The sequence below is a fragment of the Phialemonium atrogriseum genome (genome assembly GCF_030411735.1).
Source record: "Phialemonium atrogriseum strain 8032-3 unplaced genomic scaffold QBC33scaffold_9, whole genome shotgun sequence".
Classification (NCBI taxonomy): Eukaryota; Fungi; Ascomycota; class Sordariomycetes; order Cephalothecales; family Cephalothecaceae; genus Phialemonium; species Phialemonium atrogriseum.
In genome coordinates, this window is record NW_026848146.1 from 984,378 (window position 1) to 1,007,777 (window position 23,400).

General features: G+C 56.1%; 10 protein-coding genes across 10 annotated transcripts; 6 read left to right on the forward strand and 4 right to left on the reverse strand.

The window, feature by feature from the left end:
• Nucleotides 1-37: 37 nt before the first annotated feature.
• Nucleotides 38-2,920, forward strand: QBC33DRAFT_535658 (putative Xaa-Pro aminopeptidase P). The gene is made up of 4 exons (XM_060427641.1): nucleotides 38-527; nucleotides 596-1,679; nucleotides 1,728-1,989; nucleotides 2,049-2,920. Exons 1-4 carry the CDS (start codon nucleotides 272-274, stop codon nucleotides 2,472-2,474), a joined length of 2,028 nt encoding a protein of 675 aa, XP_060284854.1. The 5' UTR covers nucleotides 38-271; the 3' UTR covers nucleotides 2,475-2,920.
• QBC33DRAFT_535661 (uncharacterized protein) lies at nucleotides 2,082-3,325 on the reverse strand. The gene is made up of 4 exons (XM_060427642.1): nucleotides 3,137-3,325; nucleotides 2,849-3,082; nucleotides 2,717-2,796; nucleotides 2,082-2,659 (listed from the first exon to the last, which is right to left on the reverse strand). Exons 2-4 carry the CDS (start codon nucleotides 3,051-3,053, stop codon nucleotides 2,507-2,509), a joined length of 438 nt encoding a protein of 145 aa, XP_060284855.1. The 5' UTR covers nucleotides 3,054-3,082; nucleotides 3,137-3,325; the 3' UTR covers nucleotides 2,082-2,506.
• A 221-nt stretch (nucleotides 3,326-3,546) lies between these two features.
• QBC33DRAFT_535665 (uncharacterized protein) lies at nucleotides 3,547-5,833 on the forward strand. The gene has a single exon (XM_060427643.1). It carries the CDS (start codon nucleotides 3,678-3,680, stop codon nucleotides 5,454-5,456), a length of 1,779 nt encoding a protein of 592 aa, XP_060284856.1. The 5' UTR covers nucleotides 3,547-3,677; the 3' UTR covers nucleotides 5,457-5,833.
• A 114-nt stretch (nucleotides 5,834-5,947) lies between these two features.
• On the reverse strand, nucleotides 5,948-6,977 carry QBC33DRAFT_558096 (TIP41-like family-domain-containing protein; the record flags this gene model as incomplete). Its single annotated transcript, XM_060429855.1, has 2 exons — nucleotides 5,948-6,070; nucleotides 6,258-6,977. The coding sequence occupies 2 exons, from the start codon at nucleotides 6,975-6,977 to the stop codon at nucleotides 5,948-5,950; spliced, it is 843 nt and encodes a 280-aa protein (XP_060284857.1).
• Nucleotides 6,978-7,655: 678 nt separating this feature from the next.
• Nucleotides 7,656-9,261, forward strand: QBC33DRAFT_490044 (kinase-like protein). Its single transcript, XM_060425456.1, has 2 exons — nucleotides 7,656-8,813; nucleotides 8,881-9,261. The coding sequence occupies exons 1-2, from the start codon at nucleotides 7,761-7,763 to the stop codon at nucleotides 9,010-9,012; spliced, it is 1,185 nt and encodes a 394-aa protein (XP_060284858.1). The 5' UTR covers nucleotides 7,656-7,760; the 3' UTR covers nucleotides 9,013-9,261.
• QBC33DRAFT_535669 (peptidase M76 family protein) lies at nucleotides 9,057-10,314 on the reverse strand. The gene is made up of 2 exons (XM_060427644.1): nucleotides 9,546-10,314; nucleotides 9,057-9,480 (listed from the first exon to the last, which is right to left on the reverse strand). The coding sequence occupies exons 1-2, from the start codon at nucleotides 10,146-10,148 to the stop codon at nucleotides 9,253-9,255; spliced, it is 831 nt and encodes a 276-aa protein (XP_060284859.1). The 5' UTR covers nucleotides 10,149-10,314; the 3' UTR covers nucleotides 9,057-9,252.
• A 294-nt stretch (nucleotides 10,315-10,608) lies between these two features.
• On the forward strand, nucleotides 10,609-12,435 carry QBC33DRAFT_558099 (Aspartate/glutamate/uridylate kinase; the record flags this gene model as incomplete). Its single annotated transcript, XM_060429856.1, has 5 exons — nucleotides 10,609-10,648; nucleotides 10,708-10,895; nucleotides 10,972-11,082; nucleotides 11,153-11,423; nucleotides 11,495-12,435. The coding sequence occupies 5 exons, from the start codon at nucleotides 10,609-10,611 to the stop codon at nucleotides 12,433-12,435; spliced, it is 1,551 nt and encodes a 516-aa protein (XP_060284860.1).
• Nucleotides 12,436-12,765: 330 nt separating this feature from the next.
• Nucleotides 12,766-16,371, reverse strand: QBC33DRAFT_385904 (chloride channel). Its single transcript, XM_060424102.1, has 7 exons — nucleotides 15,977-16,371; nucleotides 15,507-15,892; nucleotides 14,232-15,416; nucleotides 13,828-14,160; nucleotides 13,397-13,774; nucleotides 13,228-13,338; nucleotides 12,766-13,158 (listed from the first exon to the last, which is right to left on the reverse strand). Exons 1-7 carry the CDS (start codon nucleotides 16,239-16,241, stop codon nucleotides 13,096-13,098), a joined length of 2,721 nt encoding a protein of 906 aa, XP_060284861.1. The 5' UTR covers nucleotides 16,242-16,371; the 3' UTR covers nucleotides 12,766-13,095.
• A 713-nt stretch (nucleotides 16,372-17,084) lies between these two features.
• QBC33DRAFT_386024 (DUF1740-domain-containing protein) lies at nucleotides 17,085-20,636 on the forward strand. Its single transcript, XM_060424103.1, has 3 exons — nucleotides 17,085-17,156; nucleotides 17,268-20,005; nucleotides 20,062-20,636. Exons 2-3 carry the CDS (start codon nucleotides 17,277-17,279, stop codon nucleotides 20,576-20,578), a joined length of 3,246 nt encoding a protein of 1,081 aa, XP_060284862.1. The 5' UTR covers nucleotides 17,085-17,156; nucleotides 17,268-17,276; the 3' UTR covers nucleotides 20,579-20,636.
• Nucleotides 20,637-21,611: 975 nt separating this feature from the next.
• Nucleotides 21,612-23,192, forward strand: QBC33DRAFT_386041 (fido domain-containing protein). The gene is made up of 2 exons (XM_060424104.1): nucleotides 21,612-22,170; nucleotides 22,236-23,192. The coding sequence occupies exons 1-2, from the start codon at nucleotides 21,961-21,963 to the stop codon at nucleotides 22,947-22,949; spliced, it is 924 nt and encodes a 307-aa protein (XP_060284863.1). The 5' UTR covers nucleotides 21,612-21,960; the 3' UTR covers nucleotides 22,950-23,192.
• Nucleotides 23,193-23,400: the final 208 nt, after the last annotated feature.

Genomic DNA, 23,400 nt, shown 5'->3' on the forward strand with positions numbered 1-23,400 from the left:
CGATGTTAACCTCCAGCTCCATGGAAGACCTGAGTTACAAAGGTACCTTATCGACTAGTAGGTCTGCACCTGTAGCTGGACTTCTGGCCCAAGCAAGCTGATTCGAAGCATTCCATACTAACTGGAATTTACCTAGCCCCTCTCCTATTAACTGCCAGCTACCTAATCCGGCAGGAGGAGTCTGGGGTGCCCAAGGAACTAATTATCAACGCCGAATCGTGGACGAGGGGTTGAAGACGAGGAACGAGACACCCTGTTTCTTGCACCCTCCATGCGTTATATATGCTCGCGCCCTTTTTTCGCTTCTTCTTTCGGGACTCCGGTGGCACAATTTGTTCGGCCTTCTAAGACCAGATCCTCGAGGTTCGTTTTTGCAGGCAGACTTACGATATCCGCACCGTTTTTACCCCGCGCCGCCGCTTTCTCAACCTCAACGGCACCATTCATAACCATGGAGACCGTGGACACGACCAGCCGGCTGGCAGAGCTGAGGGCTTTGATGAAAGAGCGCAAAGTGGACGTCTATAGTAAGAAAACTCAGAGAGCGTGCGCCCCCGCATCCAGTTGGTCGCGTGCTGACACCAAGCCCCCCCAGTTGTTCCCTCGGAAGACAGCCATGCCTCAGAATATATTGCTGCGTGCGATGCGCGACGCGAGTTCATTTGCGGGTTCTCTGGATCGGCGGGCACGGCAGTGATCACTCTCGACAAGGCAGCCCTAGCTACCGACGGCCGATATTTCAACCAGGCTGCCAAACAACTGGACAATAACTGGCTGCTCCTCAAGACCGGCTTGCAAGATGTCCCGACATGGCAAGAGTGGACTGCAGACGAGTCTGCAGGAGGGAAGGTTGTTGCCGTCGACCCCACTCTCATCTCGAGCTCTACGGAGGAGAAGCTATCAGAGAAGATCAAGAAGGGTGGCGGAGCTGGCCTCGACCCAGTTGCCGAGAACCTGGTAGATCTCGTCTGGGCCAAAGCCAAGCCTCCTCGGCCGAGCGAGCCTGTCATTCTTCTACCTGAGAAATATGCGGGGAAAGACGTCGCATCGAAGCTGGCCGATCTCCGCAAGGAACTCGAAAAGAAAAAGTCGGTCGGTTTTGTGGTGTCCATGCTTGACGAGATTGCATGGCTCTTCAACCTTCGCGGAAGCGACATCCCTTACAATCCTGTCTTCTTTTCCTATGCCATCGTCACGCCAGGCTCTGCGACCTTGTACGTTGACATCGCCAAGCTCAGCAAGGACTGCCAGGATTATTTAGCTGCGAACAGTGTCACAGTCAAGCCCTACGAAGCTATCTTTGACGACGCAAGGGCGCTCGCTGCGTCTGCTCGAACTAATGGGGACTCTGCTAGCCTAACACAGTATTTGATGTCGACGAAGGCGTCGTGGGCGCTGAAATTGGCTCTTGGAGGCGACGACCTAGTCGAAGAGATTAGAAGTCCGATTGGCGACGCCAAAGCTGTGAAGAACGACACGGAGTTGGAGGGCATGAGACAATGCCATATCCGGGATGGCGCGGCCCTCATCGAGTTTTTCGCGTGGCTTGAACACCAGCTCCTGGAGAAAAAGGCGACCTTGGACGAAGTTGAAGCGGCAGATAAGCTTGAAGGGCTACGGAAGAAGCAGAAGGATTATGTCGGCCTTTCCTTCGACACGATATCCTCTACCGGAGCCAAGTGAGTTTGTCTCTCCCTTACACTTCTGGACTGGCTGACAGTTCTTAGTGCTGCCGTGATACACTACAAGCCCGAGAGGGGAAATTGCTCCGTGATCGATCCCAATGCCGTCTATCTCTGTGATTCAGGGGCACAATACTTCGATGGGACCACAGATACCACGAGAACTCTCCATTTCGGAACGCCGACTGAAGCGGAGAAGAAAGCCTACACATTAGTGCTCAAAGGAAACATGGCGTTGGACACGGCAGTATTCCCCAAGGGGACAACAGGCTTCGCCCTGGATAGTCTGGCAAGGCAATTTTTATGGGTAAGCCCTTGACATTGGAAAGATATACGCACATTTTCCAAGACTCACACCTGTCACAGCAAGAGGGACTCGACTATCGCCACGGAACGGGTCATGGAGTGGGGTCTTTCCTCAACGTCCACGAGGGACCTATCGGTATCGGCACTCGGAAACAGTATATCGAGGTATCGCTCGCCGCTGGAAACGTCATATCGAATGAGCCGGGCTATTACGAAGATGGGTCGTATGGCATTCGAATTGAAAACATCGTCATGGTGAGAGAAGTGAAGACGGAACATTCGTTCGGGGACAAGCCCTATTTGGGCTTCGAACACGTTACAATGGTGCCATACTGCAGAAACCTGATCGACTCTTCCCTGTTGACAGCGAAGGAGAAGAAATGGCTCAACGACTACAACGTGGACATCTTTGAGAAGACGAAGGACTACTTCAAGGATGATCCGCTGACGTTGGCATGGCTCGAGAAGGAGACGCAGGCCTTCTAAACTAAAGTTTGATTCATAACCAAGACAATATGCTAGAAGGACATAAATGCCGATAGCGCAAAGGTTAGACCAAATGATATTCCAAATGCAGGACGCTTGACCAGGGATGAGAGGATGCGCGAAGATTCAACCCGTTTTCTCAGGTTCAGCCACCCCACAATATCGATGCCAAATCGGGAAGCAACCTAGGGGCAGGTTTTAGTCTTTGAGTGAGGTCCCGAACACTATGGGAAATAAAGTACCTGAACGGCGGTAATGCTTAAGCCGACGAGAAGGACGAGCGTCTTGGAGAAGACGCTCACAACCAACCCTAAAAAGAAGCCTGATCGGAATTAGTCGACGCCCTGAGGAGGGGGAGGCAGAACAAGTAGTACCAGAAAGGCTCCCGCCAGATAGCTGCTTGATAACCTCGGGATCTAGTCTGTCTTTCCGCCCACTCGACATGGATCTAGCAGCTGGCCTGGAATCGAATCGCAGAGGGGTCTGCCTGCTGATCATCATCGCACCAGCCGACAGACCCAGGCTGAGAGGCACGACATTACGACGCAGGGCAGAGCGGCACATGGAAAGAGCCGCCATATTGCACGAGTATTTGAAGGAGAAGATGCCTGTTCGAAGCATCAGACAGGAAAGGGGAAAGCTGGGGAAGGATGATGGAGTACGAGTGATGTCATGGTAAAGCGCCCCGATAACAGCAACAGCGCTTCAACAAGTACAACACCATGACAATAAGATGCAATACAGCCCCAATTGAAGATACTGAACAATACTAAGCTATAGGATGCTGTCTATTTACGGTGATTAACGGCTCTCCGCCGAATCTCGCAGAAATAATGGAAAAGTAGTAGAGGGGAGGGTTGTTAGCTGTCGTACCTCGTAATTCTAAATACCGCATAACCGGGTATCTAGTATATGGGTTGCAACGATACTGAGCTTATGTGCAATACGAGATTTACACACATGCGGTAGGTACACACCTGCCAATCACAAGGTCGATGAGGCCCCACTTGTTTGGACGCGCTCTTCCTGGACGCGTCTGTTTTCTTTCCCGCTGCGCCTTCCACCACCCACCTAACAAACCACCGCCCAGCCACCCCACCCAGACGTTGAGAATTGGTCGCAACGCTGGGCGCATACAATTAAACATTTCTCCTAGACAGTTCAACGATATTCTAATTTCCCCACCCAAATCTATCATCCCCAATGCCACGGCCAAAGCGAACTCGAGGCGTCGCGACGCGCCAGGCGAACCTGGGGGCCGAAACATCCGCACCGACCAGCGCAACGCAGCCAGCCGCACACAACCCAATTATCCCTTCCGGCTCCAGCACCGATATTTACGACCTTAGCGACCGAGAGAAGGAGAAAATAAGGATCCAGAAAGCAGGACTCGGCGCGGAGGCGGATGACACCGCGTCGCAGAGCGCGCGACCGCGACTCGGAGTGAAAGGGAACGCCCAGCAAGCGAAGGCGCTGGAGGATTCAATGAGCAGGCGCGACGAGGCAATGACGCGCATGGACGATCTTACTTCCACATCTAAAACCTTCAACGCGTCATCTGACGACGTAGAGAGTCCGCCAGAGATCGGCCGCCGCAGCCAGACAAGCCTCCGACAATGTCGGCCGACAGACGTCTCTGGCTTGGACTTGGACGACGACATGTTTGGCGATTTGGACGACAGCCTGGTTGGCCACGACCAATCGCAAAGCGTTCATCACTCGACCGACACGTCGAGTCTCAATGTAGCAGCCTTCCGGAAACGCCCTCGCAAGTCGAGCATCGTCGGCAGGGACGACGCTCCCATCAGGCCAAGCAGCAGAGGCCCGAATACTCCAGGAATCAGTTCCACCCTCAATTTTGGCCATTTCAGGCGACGCCCGAGGGAGCCCAGTATTCTCGGCACGGGTCGGAGAGGCCGGTCGAACAGCCGGCAGCCCCAGGCTTCCGGAGATGAGAGCGAAAATGAGCGAGATTTGACGCGTAATATTGGTCTGACGCCGCTGCGCCAGACATCCAGACAGCTTGGTGGCGCGCCCTCGAGTGAGGCCCCGAGGCAAGCCTCGCCAAATGAGCGCACACGGAAGAGGAAGTCACTGGAGGACCATGGAAGTGGTCAGAAGCGAGCCGCGCTCGACTCGGACGATGACGTCCGCGACTCGATAGAAGTTGACGACAGCCCTGACGCCTCACGTCAGGGTCGCAGTCCACCTCGCCTAGCCACCCCGGATATGGACGATCCCGACCTGGCTCCGCCGCTGAGCAGCGGATCGTCTGAAGGTGGGGCCGCCATCTGGCCCCCTCTGGATTCTCTTGCGCACCGAACCTACCGGACGAGGAGACTAGCCTCGCGGGCCCTGAAGACTCCCGAGTTGGGCGATAGTGGCTCCGACATTTCATCACCCCCCTCCCTCACGCATTCGCCGAACTATAGACCAGCAGCGAAAACCAAGCGGAATGTGCGAGCCGCCAAGGCCAAAGTCACCACGGCCGATCTGGCGTCCCTGCTACCTCGGCGACGCCATAAAAAGACGGGATCCAACCCCTTCGAGATCACCAGCTCGGATGCCGAGGAAGAAGATTCCACCCTCGGGAACGAGGATGACGAGCTCGCCTACACCAGTTCGAGGGCAACCCGTACCAGGAAAACACCACGGCCGCCAGGCCGCGCCGCGAACAGCGAGGCAAAGGACAAGAGAGCCCCCGGAACCGGCAAGACCTCCCGGCGGACGTACGGGTCCCGCAGCTCGGACAAGGAGAACCAGGGCGAGGAGGAGATCATCGTCGGCGCCGGCGATGATGCCGCGGAGGACGAGGGCGAGGAGGACGGGGTGGAGTTGCCGGATGAGGAGACCAGCCAGATGATGCTGGTGAGGCTGGGCCAGGAGCTGAAGAGCGCGGCGAAGAAGTTCAAGGAGGTGGACAAGTGGGAGCTGGAATTCGAGGAGATCACCCACTCGTCGTCACCGAAGGATGCGCGGTGACGGGGACATGCCTGTCACGAAAGGATAAGGAGCGAAGGGAGGTTGGAGTGGAGGGTGGGCATAACTTGCCTTCAGGTCTGTGGTTTTCAGGGGCTCGGTCGGGTCTAACGTTTTTTTTTTTTTTTGCATCATCGTCCGTTCGAGGAGGACTTTTTCCCCTGTTATTGGGGCTTAGGAGATACCAGATGCCTTGGCTTCAACGTAGTCGATAGGGCTACTATTTATTTTTTGAGACCGAGGACACTTGTCCCCGCAAGATGTAACGAGGATAAGGGGTATGGGGGAATTTGCTTGTTGAGGACCAAAAAAAAAGACTTCCACAGCTGTGTTTGGTTTTATGAGAAGAACCTGGAACGCCTCCAACACCAAAGACTGACTGACTTGACTACCTAATGCTTCACGTACGCCGTGTCCCAAACCATATGGCCGACCGTGTTGAGCTAGGTGCCTACCTAGCGAAGAGCGGAACCGAAAAGATTTAAACCATGCCCTCATGACCTGAGGGAAACACTCTCCAACTGATGCTCTATCACTGGTAACAGGCCCGCGACCTGATTGGCGTCTCTCATCGCTGCTGTAACCGCATCCGGAAGGAGTCCGTTCATCAATAAACTCTGCGAGATGGTCAGTAATTTGGTGCTGTGGTCTCCCTGAACATGGTGGTTTCTTGGATCACGCAGTCATGGGAAGCAAACGGGGCAGAGACGAGGTTTCTGCTTCCTGAATGGTAATGTGTGTTGCTCTTTGGGGAAAACGAGCGGAACAAGGGAAATCGGGTCGCATCCCGTCGTCAAAACTCACCCTCTTGAGGTTGGCGAACGAGTCCTCCTTGGCCGTGTACTCGCGGATGACCTCGTCGGTGTCGAAGTCGATGTAGAGCCTCGTATCCCTGACGCGGACGACGACGTTGTCCAGGCGCATGTATAGGCGGCATAGCAGCAGCATGCGGTGCTCCATGACGCGGACCTTGACGCTGAGGACCGAGATGCCGTTGTCGTCCAGCTCGCTCTCGTACAGCATGACCTCGTCGAAGAATAGGATCGGGTCGCGCCGCTTGAGCAGCTCCAGCGGGATCGGTTTCGTGGACGGGGCGAGCTGCTTCCCGGCGGCGTCCCCTGCGGCGGTGGTGCCGCGGTACGTGGTCGAGTAGCTCCAGTCGTAGGGCTTGACGACCTCCTTGATGCCGGCCGAGGTGCGCTCCCTGCTCGAGGACCACTCGCCGGCGTAGGCGACGCGGAGCATGTTGCGGTCGGTCTTGTCGACGAGGTCGAGGGCGTCCTCGGCGCGGAACTCGACGGACCAGCCCGTGGGCGCGTGCGTCACCGCCACCAGGTTGTCGCCGAAGATCATCTCGGGGATCGGGATGCCCAGCCGCGCGCCCATGGCATCGATGGGTCCGCTCTTGGAGATGGGCAGCTTGCGAGAGCTGATGCGGAAGTTGCCCTGCGTGTGGACCGTCGTCGCCTGCCCCAGGGCATCTGGCGTGAGGAAGGGCTCGTTGGGGGAGCTGATGTGGTTCATCTTTTTCTATGACTTTGGATCTTTGCCCAATTCCCGCACTGCTGGTCGCAAATGATGTACCGAACCTTCCCTTTGAGAGTGAAATATAGTGCGACAGGAACTGGATTATGGGATCGTGGGCTTAGTTGTCATGTCGTGAATAATAGCAGGGCCAGCTGTTGTGTTGTACTGTACACAGTAGTTCTAGTGGTTCATGGCGGGGTTCAGTCTGAGGATCTTGGAGGGCCAGGAAGGTGGGGGGTACAGAGCGGACAGTGCTGCCGATTAAGCCATTCCTTCTTGCAACTCTACCTATTCGTAGCAATGTACTGTACTTGTTTGGTCGATGTCATGAGCACTGGCAGAACCAGCAGGCAATTACACAGGCTCAAAAGTGCCGGATTGGAACTTTTTGAACTCAACAGAGTCAGTCTCACCCATTTCTTGAGACAAGAAACAAGTCGAAAACGGTGTGCCATGAAACGGCGGAAACATGAATCTACGCAGAACAATGGGCGCTAGACCAGTGTGGATGGGATTATAAGCTACTTCACGATTAACAGACTTCGCATGTCATTAAACCTATTGTCGTTAGCCAGGATGTGACTTGTCTGTGATTTTATTCTGGTGGTGCCCCATCCAGCTCGTTGCCTGGGTGACGGCCGTAAACATGCCTGCTCCCCACTAACCAACCAACATGCCCCGTACCCAGTTCCTAAGCTCTGGACCACTCCCTTGAAGTGAACAAGATCATCACTTTGGTAGCCCGCACTTTCATCCTTTATCGGAGCCTCAGCTATCATCATGGCTACTCGCACACTGGAGGCTCGCTTCGAGCACATGTCAGTCAACGACAATGGGTTCCAGAAGGCCAAGCCCACCCAACTCGCCCACTCCTCGAGCCGGCCCAATCTCTTCAAGGTTGCTCTTCAGTCACAAAAACCAAATGCTGTCACCACCACCACTACCGTAACTCTTCCCTCTCAAGCAGCACAATGGAAGGGTTCCAGTGCGCAAGCCAACGGTCCGGCATCACCAGGCAAGAGGGACATGTCAGGGACGTCGTCCCGCAGCTCCGACGAGCTGGCACTCGCCGAGCGCGCGTCGGCCGCCTACGTCGACCAGCCCCTTGTCCCTAAGCAGTTCCACCTCGGGATGTTCGAGATCGGCCGGCCGCTCGGCAAGGGCAAGTTCGGGCGGGTGTACCTCGCGCGCGAGCGCAACACGGGGTTCGTGTGCGCGCTCAAGACGCTGTACAAGGCGGAGCTGCAAAGCTCGGGGGCCGAAGGCCAGGTCCGGCGCGAGGTGGAGATCCAGAGTAACCTCCGGCACCCCAACATCCTCAAGCTGTACGGCCACTTCCACGACAGCAAGCGCATCTTCCTCATCCTGGAGTTCGCCGGGAAGGGCGAGCTGTACAAGCACCTGAGGCGGGAGAACCGGTTCCCCGAGTGGAAGGCAGCCCACTACATCGCCCAGTGCGCCGCCGCGCTGAGGTACCTCCACCGCAAGCACGTCATCCACCGGGACATCAAGCCCGAGAACATCCTGCTCGGCATCCACGGCGAGATCAAGATTGCCGACTTTGGCTGGAGCGTCCACGCCCCGAGCAGGAGGCGGCAGACGCTCTGCGGCACCCTAGACTACCTCCCGCCCGAGATGATCGTCAAGACGAGCAAGGATGGGTCGTATAACGAGAAGGTCGACCTGTGGAGCCTGGGAGTGCTGACGTACGAGTTTCTGGTGGGCGAGGCGCCCTTCGAGGACACCAAAGTTATGACCCAGAAGAGAATTGCAAGGGCCGACATGACCATCCCGTCATTCGTCAGCCCCGAGGCTAGGGACCTCATCAAGAAGGTATGTTGTGCATGAATGAATGCGTGGTTCTGTTCTCGGTCACAAGTGGCTGACCCTCCCAATCTAGCTTCTGGTTCTCGACCCCGAGAAGAGACTTCCCCTAGAGGATGTCCAGCAGCATCCGTGGATATTGAAGCACTGCGCAAAGGGAAACCGGACGGGTAATCCCGATCAAGTGGCAGGGAGAACTGGGAGCTGAGTGAGCAGTCAATGATCTGACGACTTGATGGGAAACCGCAGGAGTTGATGGGCGTTCATGGCCGGGGGTTTATTGGTGTTTGATGAACTATTACAATTTGCATATGCTGAAGCCGGCCCTCTCTCTACCTCTATCCGTCTTTTTGTCTCAATACATGAGCATGGTATCATGGGTCTCTGGAGATTTCATTATAAATAATACAGGAGCCAGTCATTGACTTGATCGAGGTGCCCAAAGTCCTTAGCGATAGACCTCGTTGAAAGGCCTCGTATCGTTAAAGCACGAGTCCCATACCTCGTTGACGACCTTTACCGCGTGTACATCATCCTTACACCGCGGCCGCGCCATGACCGACTGTACCGCCCTCATGCGCACGCAGTTTTGAAATTGTTGGGTCAACTTCCAATTCCCCCTGGTCATCGTTTCCCTTGTCCACCTGCACTCGCCACTCAGCGCCGATGCGCGGATCTGCAGAGACAGAACCCGTTAGCCCAGTCCGACCAGATTATGCCCCCACCGTTGCAAAAACTCACCTCTGCACAAGCGGCCTGCCGCAAGTCCTTCTCCCCGGCAAAGTCGACCTTCCACCTCAGGTGGTCCCAAGCGTGCACCATCTCGTGGGCGAGGCTGTCCTCGAGGTGTCCGCGGTCGCGGATCTCGTTGGCGCACAGCAGGATGCCGTGTCCGGGGCTGAAGCCGCCGGACTGGCGGACGACGTCGCCATCTTCGGTCAGGCGGGCCGGGCACCTCCGGCAGACGACGTTGGAGGCGTCGAGGGAGCCGTTGAGGGCGGAGACGCGCTCGCGCAGGAAGCGCACCGTTGGCGAGTGCGCGAACAGCCAGTCCCGGTACTCCTCGCACCGCCGGCAGTCGCGCTCCTCGTGCGCCCGGTACCGGTCCTCCCGGTAGTGGAACGCCCCTTCCTTGGTCACCCGCCCCGTCAAGATCCGGAAGTAGTTCATCCACCACGCCACCCCGGGGTCGTACCCCGTCCGCGCCGGGTCATTCTTGAGGCTGGGGGCTAGCTCGGGCGCCGCCGCGGCGGGGGCGGCCTGCTGTTGCGACACTGGTCCTGCGCCTGCCGCCGCTGTCGCTGCCGCAGGGTTCGGGTTCGGAGAGGCGCTCGTCGACGCCATTGGGGCTGGGGTGGGGGATCGCTCGTTTAATGGGGAGTACCGCGAGGAGTATGGAGTCGAGGTGGGAGGGTTCGGAATGTTCAGAAGCGACGGCGATCAATGTTCAATCCACACTCGAGGTGCGCGGTCGTGGTATGGGGTGAAAATGAAGCGGGTCTTGTTCACCGGATCCAACCTATGCAAGTTGCCGTCATATGCAGCTGGCAACTGAATTTTTTCCGCGATCGGGCGATCGGCGGCCACCCAATCAAACCCACAACACGCTCCCCTGGCTGACGCTGTGCGACCTTTCATGCAGAATAATTAACCGATTGACATACATAAACTACACAAATAATGGAGGATGCCTGTAAGATAAATAAATCTCTCTTCCCAAGATACCATGACTCAGGGACTCCATGAAATCCCCCCTGCCTGATGTCGTGGCTACTCCTACTGACCGTTCCAAACCGCTCCAGCTATGAAGAGTCATCGCTCCCTGAGGATTGTCATTAAGCTCGGTGAGTAGTAAAACCGCACAGCGACAATTCATCTCCCGCAGAGCTGACTTTTATGCCAGGGACTAGCTCTATCGTGGATGAGAAGACATATGAGCCAATTTTGTCCATCCTGACCCTGATCGTCGAGACAGCCGTAAAGTTACGGAAAGATGGCCATAAGGTCATCATTGTCTCGTCCGGCGCCATCGGCGTTGGTCTCCAGAGGATGGATGCTGAAAAGAGGCCGAAGCATGTGTCAAAACTCCAGGTAAAGAAGCCGAAACCGAAGAGACATGAAAAATGGCCCGCTGTTCCGCCCTATCTGACCCGGAGGCAATTGCTAGGCATTGGCGGCAATAGGGCAGTGTCGCCTGATCAGTTTATGGGATAGCCTGTTCAACCACCTCCGGCAGCCGATCGCGCAGATTCTGCTCACGAGGAATGACATTGCAGACGTAAGTCAGGGGACAACCCGAAGCACACCGACCGGCATTTGATGGGGGAGCTGACAGGCTTCCTGCATAGCGGACGATGTATCTCAATGCCCAGAACACGTTCAACGAGCTCCTGGACATGGGCGTGATCCCGATCGTCAACGAGAACGATACGCTGGCCGTATCAGAGATCAAGTTCGGCGACAACGACACACTGTCCGCCATCACGGCCGCCATGGTCCACGCCGACCTACTCTTCCTCATGACAGATGTTGACTGCCTATACGACAAGAACCCACGGATTCACCCTGATGCCCGGCCAATCGAGATCGTCGAAGACATTGGGGCCCTCGTTGCTGATGGTGAGCTAACTATGGCAGGGGGAAGGGGCGTGGTTTGACCCGTACTATACTAATACTAAAGCGACGACTAGTCTCGACCGCCGGCTCATCCCTCGGCACCGGCGGCATGTCCACCAAGATCGTAGCCGCGCGCCTGGCCACATCGGCAGGGGTAACGACCGTGATCACACGGTCCTCCAACCCAGGCAACATCCTCAAGATCGTCCAGCACGTGCAGGCGAGCAGGTCTCCGGCGTCGCTGGTGACGCAGAAGAACTCGAACGACGACGACCACAGCAACGTCAACAACAACAACAGCAACAACCACCGCCACACCGGGGACGAACCCCCATCCCTATCCGCTTCCACGACCTCGCTGCGCCTCCTCGACCTCGAGAGCAGGGGCGGCGGCGGCGGCCCGGCCCCGCTGCACACGCGGTTCCTCCCGTCGCCGCACCCGATCCGCGACCGCTCCTTCTGGATCCTGCACGGGCTCAAGCCGCACGGGACCGTCTACATCGACGGCGGCGCCCACAAGGCCCTGGTCGGCAAGGCGGGCCTGCTGCCCGTCGGCGTCGTCGACGTCGAGGGCTCGTTTGCGCAGCAGGAGGCCGTCCGCATCTGCGTGGTTAGCCGGAGGGGGAGGAGGAGGAGGAGGAGAAGGGGGACGGGGCCCACCACCACCACTACTGGCGAGGTGGTGGTCGCCGAGGCCGCCGGAGGGGGCGAGGACGACGACAATAACAATGACGGCAGCAGCAGCAGCAACAGCGGTAGGCTATGGGACGGCCCCGCCGTCGAGGTGGGCCGCGCGCTCGTCAACTACTCGTCCAACGAGATCGCGCGCATCAAGGGCCACCAGAGCACCGAGATCGGGGCGCTGCTGGGCTACGCCGACAGCGAGTACGTCGCGCAGCGGGAGCACGTGTGCTTCTTCAGGCTGGAGAGCAGGCCCGCCACCCCCGTCCGCGAGGTCATGGACGGCCACGGCATCGGCGAGTACGAGTCCGGCGCTGGGGCTGCTTTGCTGTGAGCGCTGCTTCCTCTTTGCTTTTCTTTTTTGTTATTCTTGAAAGAGCCAAGAGGGAGAGAGAGAGGTCGCTGCATCTGGCTGGTGATGGGATCGTCGTTGGCGTTTAGATGGGGAAGGGAAAAGGAAATGAGAGTAGTGTTTCGATGTGGGGATATTCCAAGTTCCATACATGGTAGCATGTCTGAGGGGGAATGCATCGCCGCCCTCGACGCCTTGATGGGTCGTGCGTTTGTAGGAGATGATAAAACAATTCAGGCCACGCGGAACCGGAAGATATCCTAACCAGATAGTCGCATGGGTGGGTATGATGAACAGAGGAGGCTACGAACAGAAGATGCCCGGAATGCTAGTAAGAGACCTGGTGACTGCCTCTAGAGGTAGAGTGTTGATGGTACCCCCGACAGTTGGCATATCGATCCTCGTCAGGCTAGATGCGATGTAACATTGCGAAATATGCCATATTCAAGCTGATGGCTACGATACATACATTGGCCTATGCAAATTCGATCCCCCTCCGCCGAGGAACCTCCCCCTGACTAAACGACGTGATTATTAAAAACGTCAGGGGTATCTAGACTTAAGCCCACCCTCTATGCAATGCGTGTTCTATAAAAATACAACAAACCATTAACGCACATTTCATCGGGAACGGCCCTCGGTTCACATCCTGCCTTCCTTCTCCTCCAGCTCGCGCATGTACTTGGCGAACCTCTTCTTATGTGTCTGTTTGGCTGTTAGCAAGGGGCCCAAAGGCAGAGAAGGAGGACGGGACACGGTTCCGGGGTGGCCTACCATTCCAGCATAGCGACCATCACGCAAGATGCAAATATACCGCAGGCCCAATTTAACGAAACACTCATATACGAGGTCCATGGGTGACCTGATGTCTAACGCAACAGGGGCCTAGAAGGATCATTAGCACTGCTGACGAACTCGGCAGAGGTGAAGGGCCGGCACTAACCGGATCAATATAAGGGGTGAAGTCGGTAGGGTCGGGGCTCCCATCGTCCGAGTCGTCGATTCTCGGCACGTCTGTCATGAGACACCGGGCCGAGCCCTCGTCGTCAAGGCTGTCGAGGGCGAACTCAAGGTCCGGCGCGGGGATGAAGCCAACTAGAATGCCATCACGGATGATCGGCAGGCCCCCGTCGAGCTCGCCCGCCCTATGGAGGAGCTCAAGTTTTCTTCGGAGACTGGGCGCGGGGACCAGCGGCGAGTCGGTGATGTCAATCACCCGCTCTTGCCGGACCCGCGGAACAATGTCGGCGAGATCGGACGTGAAGATCGGCTTGTGCTTGTTACTGAGGAAGGGGTACGAGTTCATCTCCGTTAGGAGGTCCTGCTTGGCGGTTAGCATATCCTCGGCTGCACATATCGCGGCAAGTGACCCACGTAGATGCTGCGCGGTTCGATGGCGTCTGCCGTCCACTTGGCGACAAGGATGGCAAGCGAGAACGGCAGGACGTAGTCGAGGCTGCCGGTTAGCTCAAAGAGAATGACTGCGAGGGTCACGGAAAGGCGTGTGACGCCACACATGGTCGAGCCAGCAGCAATCAAGCCGTAGACGCCGGGCAGAATGCAGGTCGCATCCCCCACGACAGGGCAGCTTCCCCATATGCCCCAGTGCGGAGTGGCCATGACAAGGTACTGAACCATGTGGCCGATCAGGCGTCCCATCAGACCGCCAACCACCATGGACGGGACGTAGATACCAGCTGGTACTTTCTGTCGGGGGTTATCAGCCTTCATGCTCTTGTGCTGCAATAGAACTCTCCCGGCGGTTGGTGTCGACTTACTATTCCGAACGTTATGATGGTTAGCAGCCCCTTGATGAGGAAGGCAGCTAACAAGGTGAGGAGGATGGGTGGGATGTCATTGATGGTGGAAGGGCAAAGGCCGAGGTCATCCAAGTTATTGTCCCTCTCGTCACATGGTGCGGCCAAGTTGTACAAGAGCTTTGCAACGGGGAGCTTTGTCAGGACGTTCCAATAGCCAATGAGGGCGGTGACGAGCGCCACCAGCACCACTTCCATGAGCGGGTAAGACCTGATGATCGGGATGCCACGGAAGGTCCTTGCCCACAGTCGAGAGGCCTTGATGAACAAGGCACCAGCCACACCCCCAAGGATGCCGACGAGGATGAAGCTTCCCAGCTCAAAGTATTCCCAGTCCACCTGGTAGCGAACCTGGAATAACACAACCTTGTGGGTTCCATAGGGATTCAGAAACTTGAGCGTCAGGGCAGCGGTGATGCAACAGAAGAAGGTTCGGAACAGAGTCTTGGCGGGAAAGAAGTATGCCACCTCCTCGAGCCCGAAGAGGACGCCGCCCAGAGGTGCGCCGAAGGCCACAGTAATGCCCGCTGCTGCGGCTGCTGACAACACCTCGCGCCTCTTGGCGTCGTTGCCATCATACTTGGGGAAAATACGGCAGGCAATGTTGCCGACGCACGTCGCGATGTGCACGTACGGGCCCTCCTTCCCTAAGCTTAGACCGGAAGCAACGCTCAGAATCAGACCGGCAGATTTGATAATCAGGGTTCTCAGTCCCAGAAAGCCGTGAAGGACAAAGCCGCTGAGGATCACGCGCACCTCGGCAACGCCACTCCCAGCCGCCGAGTAGTAGATCATCGGAGGCGCAGCCGGCTCTTCGGGGGGATCCCTCGAGCTGTTTCTGGTGCTGGTGCTGGCGCTCGGGCTGGGGCTGGCACTGGCCGCCTCTACCTCCGTCTCCGTCTCCGCACCGTTGCCGCTTCGGGGTAATGTGCTCTCCGCTGCCAGATTCTCGTCAAGCGTCGTTAACCGATATGCCGAAGGTACAACCGTCTTGGTTGTCAAGGTGAGGAGGCACGACAAGGAGGCAAGGATAATGACCAGGACGATGTAGACCCCGAACTCGCTCCACTTCTCTCCCAGGGGGTTACCGGCAAGGATCTCTCCCCAGTTCCGCCAGTCGGTGCAAGGGCCGTGAGGACAGCATGTCTAGACCCGTTCGCGCGTCAGTCGACGTCCCACAAGCGCACGAGCACGTCCGTACTCATACAGACGATATTCGAGCTGATGCGGTCTTACCTTCTCGCTTTGATACCAGGCCTTGACACAGTATCCGTCCTTGAAGTCGAAAGCCGTGGCTTCGGTCACGTCGATGACGTATGCGATGGCGGCGACGGCGAGGCCCACCACAGCACTGAGTATCCAGCCTTGTGCTCCGTCGAACAGGACGATGATCCGCCCCCAGAAATCCTTCCTGCTGCGCAGAGCCTTTACGCGGTAGGCATCGGCAATGCTATCGTGTACCCAGTCGGTCGAGGTGAACTGGTCGTACCAGACGCGTTCGTCGGGGAAGACTGAGGTCTTGGGCTCGTCTACGGCTGAGTCTGGACGGTCGGAGAGGGCAGAGATCAGTCTCTGGCCCCATGAATTCCCTCGGTTGTGGTGTCGGATACTCTTGACGCTTCCTGCACACGGACGTCACTCGTCAGCAAGAATCAGAGCATGTTATGGGACCTTCCCTCCCGGCCCAATTTTCCTGATAAACTTACCGCTGTAGCTCTGGTTTCGCGATAGGTTCGGTACTCTGGGCGAGCCATGGGCGCTCTGGATGCGTATTCGCGATCTGGAAGTCTGGAGAAGCGGGGAGAGCTCGTCGGGGCCCTCGTCGGTGGAGGACACCCTCCTGCTCGTGCCGGGTCGAAGGGACCGGCGGCTGGCCGAGGGGGAGCTCGGCACGGACAGGTAGCTGTCCTGGCTCGGTTGGGAATCCGGATGGCCTGCCATGTTATCCGTCGTCTCCAGTCGCCGAGGCATTTGCCCTCGTTAGATACCTAACGCCAGGGAGAGAACGAGGTTGCGTGTTGAACGTTTGGCAGACCCCCAAAAGTTCAGGCTGCGGGACCCACAGCAATGTCGGCCAAGACCTGAGCCAAGAAACGAAGCCGAAAGCTACAAAGTCAACAAGGCACAACGCCAAACACCATCGGCACGAACCGTAACTCGAAGGGATAGATTGACTAATTACGCAGAGAAGTGAAGGACTAAGGAATCTAATAAACTGAGGGTGCCGTTATGTCTCGCTGCGGATCGACCACTGCCATCGAGTCAGCGAGCGCGGGATGGAGCTTGTTGTCGGGTTTACGACAAGTGTGCGACTGCGAATGCTGTGCCTGTGTGCAGGGGAGATGACGGTTAGCGTTATTAGCTGGCGTGCTAAGCTACCTAGCTCGTGGGGTCTTTTTAAGCCCACGTCTACGTCTCTGTTTCCAGCCTGTCGCCGTTATTAGCCAGGCCTCCTATATAGATACAGATCCTGGAGGGATGCCTGGTGCTATTAGCAGTCAGAAGGGCTATGTAGCATCGTCAAATGACGGCCTTACGACAACCATCAAGGTGGTGGCCACCTAGACCAAGCTCTAAATAAACGGGGATTATCATGGGGTGGCGCGCTTCGAAACGGGTCATAGGTGTGCCATCCATGTCAAATGAAATCATATGTTTCATCGAACTCATGTTTGTGGCTGCCACGCATCCCTGCTCCCTTGGCCAGCTAGGGGCCCTGATTCATTGAACAAACGCCAGTGCCGAGATTTTGCACTGACAGTTGCCGGGTGAGTGATTGTCAGTTGGCAGCTGTCGCAGCAGGCTGCACTTGAGCACTTGAACAACCAAGCTCATACACACAATCAGAGTCGTGTGTCGACGACTACCTAGAGCCTGACTCGATAGGTAATTACGAAATTCCCATGAGTCGGTACGTTGGGCTAGGTTGGCAAGAGACTTGAGGTGTAACTCGAGGGGCAATATATCTGCGCCTGTGAATAACATGACTCGTTGCAGCCGCTCATAATGTCATCGAGAGACGAGAAAAGGCGAACAGTTCCGAAGTTTGGGTCTTTCAAACCGAGGGCCCCTGACAAGTCTGAATCGGAGGCATCGCCGGAGCTCTCTCATCGAGTCACTGAGAAACAACCACGCGACTCGGAGAGGCCCAGAGAGAAAAGTAGTGGCCGAGAACGATCCCGCCACCGCTCACGCCTTGAGCCCGACCCTGGCCGTATCCTTTCCGCAGAACGAGCACCAAAGGAGAGGTCGAGACCGGAAGCTGCTGCCAAGAATGAAATATTCACCATTGACAAGCGTGGGGACCCTTTGATCCTCAGATACGGCAGTAATGACCGCTCTCGCGTTCCTCCCTATTACCGTTATGGTTCGGGCAAGCTCCTGGGGTCCACCGGCCTGTTGCATATCCATCGGGAGGGAGCTCGAGAGGAGTTTAGCATCAGAGGTTATCGCGAGGGGACCTCGGCCTTTCGAGACAAAAACGTCCTCTTGGCAAAGGCCGCCAAGACACGACCACGGCGCTTCAAGCGCTTGATAGACCAGCCCTTACCTCCAGGGACCGAGGATTTTATAGCCCTGGGCCCTTCGAAGAAGCGAAAGCGTGGGGAAGAAGAACCGGAGTCGTCATCGGATGAGGAAGGACCTACTTACAGATTGATAGAGGGACCAGCAAAGGCTCACGAGGACTCTGACAGTGACTTCGAGACCGACAGCGACGCCTCCGATTGTGGCAGGGAAGTGTATTACATTACTCCTGCGAAAAAGAAATCCATCGAGCTCTCGCGGAATGTAAAGGATCGCCCAGATGATGTCAACGCCTGGCTCGAACTTATCCATCTACAAGACGAACTCTTCCGGGAAAACGAGGATGACGATCACATACGCACCAAGGATGAGATCAAAGGCCTCGCCAATCTCAAGCTATCGATGTTTGAGAAGGCCCTTTCTAACGCCCGAACGTCTACTGATCGGGAGGGACTGCTCGCTGGCCTGATGCGCGAGGGATCGAAGGTCTGGAGTCCCCAAGAGGTCGCAAAGCGATGGGTCGGAGCAACCGACCACCATCCCATGAGCTATAGGCTGTGGAGGGCTCGCATGGACTTTGAGCTCTCGAATCTGGCTACATTCTCTTACGAGAATATCAGGCAGCTTTTCATCGATCGCTTGCTCTTCCTTGCGGAAACACTAGACAAGGCCCCAGACAAGGGAAAAGCCGATGATGTGGCGGACCAGGCCGTCTACGTATTCCTCAGGCTGACTCGTTTCCTTCACGACTCCGGTTTCGTCGATTTAGCCGTCGGGGCATGGCAGGGGATGCTGGAATTGCACTTCGCCCGTCCGACGCTCGACGAAGACAGCAGGAGCGCCGCGATGTCCTCACTTGCGGAATTTTGGGACAGTGAAGCTCCCCGTATTGGCGAGGTCGGCGCAGAGGGATGGAGGAAGTTCGTCGAAGGAGGTGACAGTCTCGCGGAGCCGCCAGAGGCGAAACTACATGACGCCCAAGCTCGGCCGCACACGAGGAATGTCTACAAAGCATGGGCTGCGGCCGAACGGCAACGGGGTCTGGAGGCGCGCATGCCAGCTCGGATTGCGGACGAAGGAAATGAGGGTGACCCTTACCGGGTGGTCATGTTCACCGACATCGACCCCTTCCTACTCTTTTTCCCATCCTCGCTTCTCCCCCATATCAGGGATCAGCTCCTTGACGCTTACCTCTTGTTCTGTGGCTTGCCCCCGGCATTTATGTCCGGCGACATTTTAAAATCCGCCCTGAACGACTCCTTCGTCTACGGCGGCAGTCTGGACCTCAGGAGAGACCTAAATAGAGGTTCTGAGCGAGTCGATGTCCTAGAAGAAAGCCACCGACGGTCCCCGAGATTCAGACAGGACGGCTCCCACATGGCCATCTCGTCTGACGTCCTATTTTCGGGACCTAACTGGTTTTCATACCTGAGGAGCTGGCGGGAACTGTACGACGAGCAAGACGAGTCGGTCGAGAGGTCTTCCGTCCTCAATACGCTGCGGCAACTGGTTCGCGTCTTTGGCATGGAGGAACTCGGCGAATACTGTCTCGCCATGCAATGGTTGGAAGAACCTCTCGGTGCGAAGAAAGCTGCCAAGGCGATGCTGAAGCAATATCCCTCGAGTACCCGTCTATACAACGCGTACGCCTTGATTGAATGGGGTAATGGGAATTTGGACGTCGCCCAGAAAGTCCTTGCGTCGGTCACCGGCCAGGGCTTGGTAAGACCACCTGCAGCCTCTCTTTTCTCCGTGGAGGATGGTATTAACATCCTAATTAAGTCGCCGGGTTCTGCGAGTCAGTTGCTTTGGAACACTTGGGCTTGGATCGAACTTGAGGCTAGAGAGCAGCAATCGGCCGTTGCACGCCTTTGTTCGTCCATCGACGGACGTGGCCTGAGTTTGCCAATATCGCCCTCGCTCGTGCTCAAGGCTAGATCCCATTTCTCCGGTAGGCAAGACTATTCGCTGTCCGCTGGGGCTTTTGAAGACGCTCTCGGGTTCGCGATAAGCCTTACTCTTCTGGACTATCTGAGCTCTAGCGGGGGAGACGAGCCAGCTTCCGAGGGTCAGGGCAACATATCTGCTGCTATGCTTCGGATCCAAGCCTTCTCCGACGAACTATCGTCTCGGGGCTTGATGCGATCGTCAGTTCAGGAGCGATTTTTGCAGTCTGCCGCCAGGCTTATTTATTTCCATGCCAGCCACGGGTAAGTCATCCACCTCATGTATCTCTTCGACTGCCACTGACGCTCGACCTATACAGTCCGTTCCGCCCCGTCTTTGTTCGGGAGCAACTCCAGAGATTCGTCACCCTTTTCCCCCGAAATACCATCTTCCTCTCCCTCTTCTCCTGGGCCGAGTCCAGCCTCCGTATCGACGACCCCGTCCGCGCCATCCTCCAACAGGTGGTCCTCGCAGAGCCATACGACTGCGTCGGCAGCCGCGTGTTCGGCATCCGACACGAGCTCCAGTTCGGCAACGTCCACTCCGCCAGGGCCGCGTTCGAGAGCTCCGTGGGCAGCGAGGCCTGCAGGGGGAACGCGCGGCTGTGGATATGTTACACGCGCTTCTGCCGCTGCAGGAAGGAGCTGAGGTCGAGGGCTAAGGAGGTCTTTTATAGAGCCATTACTCATTGCCCTGGGTCGAAGGAGCTGTACATGGAGGCGTTCACTACCCTGATAAGGGATATGGACTCTTCTGAGCTGAAATCTGTCTTCAGAGCCATCACGGCCAAGGGACTGCGCGTCCATGTGGATTTAGACGAGTTTATGCAGATGTAGTAACAGCAGCTGCCAGGGGGTATGGCAATCTGCATCAACATGGTTCTTCCTTGCCATCCGCTTGCTTCCCTCGCCGCGAGCTCCACCTCCTCGAAGGGCGTCCCCCGTAGCGACAGTTAGGATGAAGGGTCGCTGAGAGGCGGCACCGGCTGGACGGGCGAAGCTTGGGGGAGGGGATTCCTTCGAGGACCTCTCAGCAAACCTGCCCATTCCCTGTTGTTGTCGTTGTTGTTGTCGTTGTCATTGCCTGGGGTTGTTTGTGGCAGCGGGTTGATTATCATCCGGAGCTATTTTCAGTGCCTGGAGTGGGACAGTTCCACCTGAGTAGCGTGTCGTATTGACGCTGAGTATCCTTGCCAGCAAGTCCTTGGGGAGCGCCATGGTGCGTCAAAGTGCATGCATGAGCATTTAGGCACATGCATTGCAACTGCAACTTGATGGTCAGGTGCTGGGACAAGTACTTGTATATGCCTATATGTTGTATAGTACCTTGGTTCGGTACATGCAATGACTAGGTAGCTACCTACATACCTAGGTGAACAATTGCCGCCAGCTCTGATCTAACAGTGGAACGAGAAAGTCAACCGCGAAAAATCTGAGGCGCTTCTAAAAGCACGACATGGCCCCTAAAGCACCTCGACCGGAGAACTAGGTACCTACCATAAGGCGTGAGCGCATTCTTCGGGGTGCTGTAAAGGAGGTTACGCTGTCAGATATCGATAGTTTGCTGTATTTCTCCTATTCTTTCAGTTCTTCAGACTTCCCCCTTCAGAACAACCTCTCTAACGGCTGTTAAATGGATGAGGTTACAGCTTGTCCTAGTGTTTAGCTGTCTGCGAGTAAAGCTGGTGAGAATTAGACGTTCTTTCCTTGTGAAACGACACGTATGTTGCCTTTCTAGACGAGGTTGACTCCGCGGGCAGGGTCATGTAGCTATTTAAGCAGGGGCATCCAGCTACTCAGGCAGGGGCATTCAGCTATTCAGGCAGGGGCATTCAGCTACTCAGGCAGGGGCGTTTAGCTATTAAGGCAGGGGCATTTAACTGTTAAGGCAGGGGGCATTTGCTAGCCGTCGCTGTCGCTATTGCCAAAGCACTTTTTCTGTCGCCGTCTCTGTTGCTGTTGCCATCGCCATTGCCGTCGCCGTCACTTGTTCCATGGCAGGCAGCCTGAATAGCCAAATGTCCCTGCCCGCGGAGACAAGCTCTTCTAGACGGAGACAGAGTCGCCACTTCCGTAGGTTCGGGTGTTGACTCCACTGTGACACTTGCAAACTATATGCCCAGACTTGCGAAGCAATTCTGTTCTCCTCATCCACCAATCACCAACCACCAATTTATCCACCGCGAATCAGGCTATTCCTTCGGCGTCCCCCGGTTGCTATGGCAACCAGCTTGGTCCGCCGCATGAGCTCAGTCAGTGTACCTCTAGCTTCAGAGGGCCAGAAGCTCCTGGCGAAGATCTATGCCCCGTTTGCCAACTTGAAGAAGGACAGCCCCGAGTACAAAGAATTGGCCCTCTCAGGAAGGGTATGGGAGGAATACCATCAACCTGCAGATAGTCAGAGGCAGGGTTATACAAGACTGCAGAAGGTGCATGAATTGTTGATTTGCACCAGCACGAATATCCACGACTTACTCGAGGCAATCATTTCTAGGAATGCATCACACTGCTTCACGAGATCGACAGTTTGAAGGAATCCATGAAACTACCTGTCATATCTGTCGCCAAGAGTCTCGTTGTCGAATATGCACACCAGTCAGTCCAGATCGAAGACAACCGTCTCCGGCTCGGGGACGGCGGCAAGATCGATGACTTCCTCGCCTCCGACTTCCTCAAGCACTATGACCTGTCATCAATGTCTGCCGGCGAACTCTCTCAAACCGACATCCCCAATGTCACATTCCTCCTGCCTGCAGCCGAACCGACCCAGGTTGTAGAGCTTCGAAATCATATAGTAGCATCTCACTGGGTTGCTGCCACTGCATCGGACAGGCAAGGCACCGCAGGTCTTAGCGAACGCGAACTTCACTACTTGTCCGCTGTTACTATCAAGGGTACGGCATCGGACGTTCTCTATTCACACGGTTGGGGGAACAGAGTTGAGCTTGGTGGATATCGTTCGACCCCCATCTCAGTCAGGGGCAACCCTATGCGCATATTCCCTTACCATGACGAAGTTCCCGCATTGATGCAGCGCTTGTTCCAGTGGCGCGATAAGGTTCACAATGAGAAACTGCTCCATCCCCTCATCGTGGCATGCCAAGCCACTGCATACCTGTCGCACATTCACCCTTTCCCAGATGGCAATGGGTGTGTTGCCAGGATGTTCATGCAAGACTACGTGCTGAGACAAGGATATGGCCGGTGACGATGCAAGCCTTGGAGCGCGAGGACTATTTGGGAATGATCAGTGATGCGCAGGATGGTAAGCCGGAGGAGTTCGTGGCTCGGGTTGTTACGACACAGCTGGATGCAATGCGGACGTTCAAGTGGCGGGAGATGGAACAGAAGGGCCGGCCATGATGTTGCTCAGACTAGACAGCGTTTGCCCGTCTGCACATAGTTATCCAGTCTCCAATCATTTTGGACAGGGTTCTGCGCTGGTATGTTTAGCTTCTTCCTTCGGGTATAGTGAATAAAACTTGACAGCCAAGTTTGCATTCTAATTGCTCGTATCACACTGATCTGTAAGTTTCTTTTTAGTTGCTTCCTTTTGTCAGCCATCCTTCCCCTTTTCTACGGAGTACTTCTTTGCTTTTTCTGCTCTGCGCATGAAGAAAACCAGACACCAAGTATTGACGTAATGAATAGCACAAATG